The sequence below is a fragment of the Mus pahari genome, chromosome 6, assembly GCF_900095145.1.
Source record: "Mus pahari chromosome 6, PAHARI_EIJ_v1.1, whole genome shotgun sequence".
Classification (NCBI taxonomy): Eukaryota; Metazoa; Chordata; class Mammalia; order Rodentia; family Muridae; genus Mus; species Mus pahari.
In genome coordinates, this window is record NC_034595.1 from 67,824,985 (window position 1) to 67,829,307 (window position 4,323).

The following is a 4,323-nucleotide window of genomic DNA, read 5'->3' on the forward strand; positions in this document are numbered from 1 at the left end:
AAAAAAAAAAAGTTTTCTTTTAAGATGTGCTCTTTACGTAGTTCTGGCTGTCCTGAAGCTCACTATGTAGATCAGGCTGGCCTTGAACTCAAAGACATCCTCCTGCCTTTGCCTCCCTAGTGCTAAGATTAAAGCTTGCATAAACTTGCCCTCTTTTGTTTTGGTCAGTTCTGTCTCTCTCTGTCTCTGTCTCTCTCTCTCTCTCTCTTTCTCTCATCATTTGTTTATTTGAGCTGTCTCACTATCCCCTTAGCTCTCTTAATATGTATACCAGGGTTGTATCGAACTTCTAGAGATGATAAAAACCTGTTTTTACTTTCCCTTCCTCTTTTAAGTTAGAAAACTTTTAAAACATTTTTTAATCTCATGTGTTTGGGTAGATTTTTTTTTTCCCTGAATGTGTGTCTGAGCATCATGTACATGTGGTACATGAGGAGGCCATTGGATTCCCTGGGACTGGAATGTAGATGTTTGCGAGCCTCCGTATTTCTACTGGGTCCTCTAAAAGAGCAGCCATTATGACTAACTGCTGAGCCAACTTTTCAGTCCCCTTCAGCACGTTTTTTAAAAAAAAGCATTTAGTCTTACAAATCAAGTCTTTGGAGCTGTGGCTTTGCTTCTGCTCAAAGGGAAGACTTGACACTCCAATTACCTTTTGTTTTACCATAATTTCATACAGATACTTGGCAGGTTCTGTTAATGTTCTACCTTCTCTCCTTTTTAAAAAATTTAGCTCCTAGGGCTGGAGAGATGGCTCAGTGGTTAAGAGCACTGACAGCTCTTCTGAGTTCAAATCCCAGCAACCACATGGTGGCTCACAACCATCTGTGATGTGATCTGATGCCCTTTTCTGGTGTGTCTGAAGACGGCAACAGTGTACTTAGATAAAATAATAAAATAAATCTTTAAAAAAAAAAAATTAGCTCCTAGCTAGGTGTAGTGAATAGAATGGTGTATCAGGTGGATTTTTGGATTTCAGGTCAGCTAAAGCTGCATGGTGAGACCCTGTCTGAAAAAGAGAAAAGAAAAAGAAAAAAGAAAAACAAATCTATCAATCATATCTGTTTTTTTGTTTTTTGAGGCAGGGTTTCTTTATGTAATCTTGACTGTCCTGGAACTTGTGCATGGGTGTTGGAACTCCTGAGACTCTACTTACAGATGGTTGTAGATGTTTAGATCCTAACCAGAGCTCTTGGCAAGAGCAGCAATATACCTGTAAATGCTGAGGTATCTCTCTAGTCTGCATTCTTTCTCCCTTGTCTTGTGGTCTTAGGGGTAATTAGGTCTTTTGAGACCGTTGAGACTGTAGATTTCTTAGGTACAAGCTGCAGACTCTGGTGTTAAATGTACCTTTTTAGTGGTATATGAGTTTCTGGAGATAGCTTTTGAGTAAAATATTCAGATTTCCTGACGTCACACTTTGTAGTTGGGATGAGAACAGATACCGCGGGTTGTATGGAGAAGATCTCACTGGCAAACAGTTTAAATAGTACTCTTGGGAGGTAGAGGTGACCCTGGCACATGGTCTTGGGAGGAGTGCTTGCTCTCTGCCCTGTAGGGCTTGGTCTGCTGAGGCTTCAAAGTGCTTATTAAGCAAAGCCACAGAGAGATTGCTTAGATGCGTCAAGGACTGCTTGTTTTGACTTTCAGTCATAGTTACCACCTGAAAATAAGCAGGTATTTGGAAACGCTCCAGTAAGTGGTTTGTTTAGTCATCAGGCATGGTGAGAGGCTTCCTGACCTTGAAGATTTGCTTTGGTAATCTCAATTACTAAAGTAAAATTGGAGCTAGAGGTCCTGTTACCTACCAGTACTTAGCGTTCTTTTGGTTGCAACATTTTTCTTGTCATGTCCTGTTGGACTTGTTAGGAACACAGTTGTGATTTATGACATTACTTAAACATTACCCATGAAGCCTGGAAACATTGTTCATTAGGTGAAAGTATTTGCTGCACAAGCTTGAGGGACTTCAATTTATTTAATCCATGGAACCTACATAAAAAAATAGGATTAATTAGTTGGATTCTATAGTATCACTAGTCCTATTCAAGATAGATGCAGACAACCACACCTTTTTGGGTTTCTTTTTTGTTTATTTGTTTTGTTTTTCTAGACAGAATTTCTCTGTGTAGCCCTGGCTGTCCTGGAACTCACTTTGTAGACCAGGCTGGTTTTGAACTCAGAAATATGCCTGCCTATGCCTCCCAAGTGCTGGGATTAAAGGTGTGTGTCAGTACTTCCCGGCTGCTTGTGTGTGTGTGTGTGTGTGTGTGTGTGTAAATAATGTGTGGGTGTGTTTTGTCTGCATATGTGTCTGCGTCACCCATGCATGTCTGGTGCTGGAAGAGTCCAGAAAAGTGTGTTGGACGCTCTGGGTTGAAATTATAGGCAGTTGTGAATCACCATGTGGATGCTGGAAATGAACTTTGGGGCTTCCCAACCAAAGTTTGGGTCACTTTGGGTGACCTCGTCTTGATTCTCCTTTTCCCTACCTCCCAAGTCCAGGGATTATGATGCTGAGTTTATCGCCAACTTTTATGGTTTTTATTTTGTTTTTTGAGACAGGGTTTCTCTGTGGCTTTGGCTGTTCTGGAACTTGCTCTATAGACCAGGATGACCTTGTACTCACAGAGATTCATCTGCCAGGCATATGCCGCCACCGTTCAGAAGTTTTGTTTTTGAGATGGGGTTTCCTTCTTGGAAATTATTAAATAGCCTAGGCTGGTCTTGAACTTGTGATTTTCCTGCTTCTGCCTTCTGAATGCTGGATTTTGGAATGCTGAATTACAGGCAGTGTTTCCTACCCATATCCAGGCTTTTTGCGTGGGTGTATTTGAGGTGGGGGCATCCTGAAGCTGGCTTGGAGCTCAGGCCAGCCTCCAACTCTCAGCCTTCCTGCCACTGTACCTCACCCTGACTTGCCTTTACTTCCTGAGTGTACCAGCACGCTTGATGGTCTAGGTTCTGTTTGTAGATCATTTACTGCATGAGTTGCATTTTTGCCCCCTTCCCCCCTTTTTTTTTCATTGAAAGAACTTAGTGTGTATGCGAATATTAACCTCCCAGAAGATCAAAATTGTCTGAATAGTGTTTATTCTATAGCTAGCAAACCAAGAAACAGTCATTTTAATTTAAGCTTTCTTGGTACAAAGATTATAAAAGCTGCTAAGAGCTGTCTTTATTGACTATGCTAACATTGATTATTGTGTTGGTGATTAAAAATTCTTCCATGGGAAAATGTCTTTGCAAAAGAATCTTTTGGAAATATCTTGTTTTCATTCAGACAGGGTTTCTAAACCTGGCTGGCCCGGTTCTTACTCTGTGTAGTTTAGGTTGACCTCAACTTAGAGTAACTGTCCTGAATGCTGGGAATTTAGGCATGTATCAGTACCAGAAACTCAGCTTCAAAGCTAACTTCTTGATTGCTTTTTTTTTCCCCCAGGAAAATATGTTGTGTTCTTCTTTTACCCTCTTGACTTTACTTTTGTGTGTCCCACGGAGATCATTGCTTTCAGTGACAGAGCAGACGAATTTAAGAAACTCAACTGCCAAGTGATTGGAGCTTCTGTGGATTCTCACTTCTGTCATCTGGCATGGTAAAGTTTTTGGTCCATGTGGCATGTGGAATTTTTTTGTTTTTAAGTTGGGGTAATATTTAACTCAAGCTGGCTTTCAGCCTCACGAGTACCTTGTACCTCCAGCCTCATCAGTAGGTAGGATTAAAGGTATACCACAGGGCTGGTGAGATGGCTCAGTGGCTAAGAGCACCCGACTGCTCTTCTGAAGGTCTGGAGTTCAAATCCCAGTAACCACATGGTGGCTCATAACCATCCATAACAAGATCTGACTCCCTCTTCTGGAGTGTCTGAAGACAGCTACAGTGTACTTACATATAATAAATAAATCTTTAAAAAAAAAAAGGTATACCACAACTTCTGGTGGTATGTTGTTGATTTCTTGAGCAAATTTAGAGGTTTGACAGTAGACAGAAGTACTGGTTTCTGGGCTCCCACTGCCTCTTAGCAGAAGCGAAGTACTTTGAGTTGCTAATATCTAATATACACTGGTAAGCACACTTAAGTGCTATCTCAGCCGTTGACATTACTATTGGAAAAAGTTGAAGTGTTTGGATAAAGTTAGATAAAGGGTTATTAGAAAGGTGAGGGTGGGTCTGGCTTTTTTTTTTTTTTTTAATTTTATTTATTTATATGTAAGTACACTGTAGCGTCTTCAGACACACCAGTAGAGGGCATCAGATGTCATTACAGATGGTTGTAAGCCACCGTGTGGTTGCTGGGATTTGAACTCAGGACCTTTGGAAGA

General features: G+C 40.9%; 1 protein-coding gene across 1 annotated transcript in view; it reads left to right on the forward strand.

Moving 5' to 3' along the window:
* The window catches only part of Prdx1 (peroxiredoxin 1), a 14,958-nt gene that overhangs the window by 3,101 nt on the left and 7,534 nt on the right, over positions 1-4,323 (forward strand). Inside the window, exon 3 of the mRNA XM_021199868.2 lies at positions 3,443-3,596. Coding sequence (XP_021055527.1) covers positions 3,443-3,596 — 154 coding nt within the window. The remainder of the gene's footprint in view (positions 1-3,442; positions 3,597-4,323) is intronic.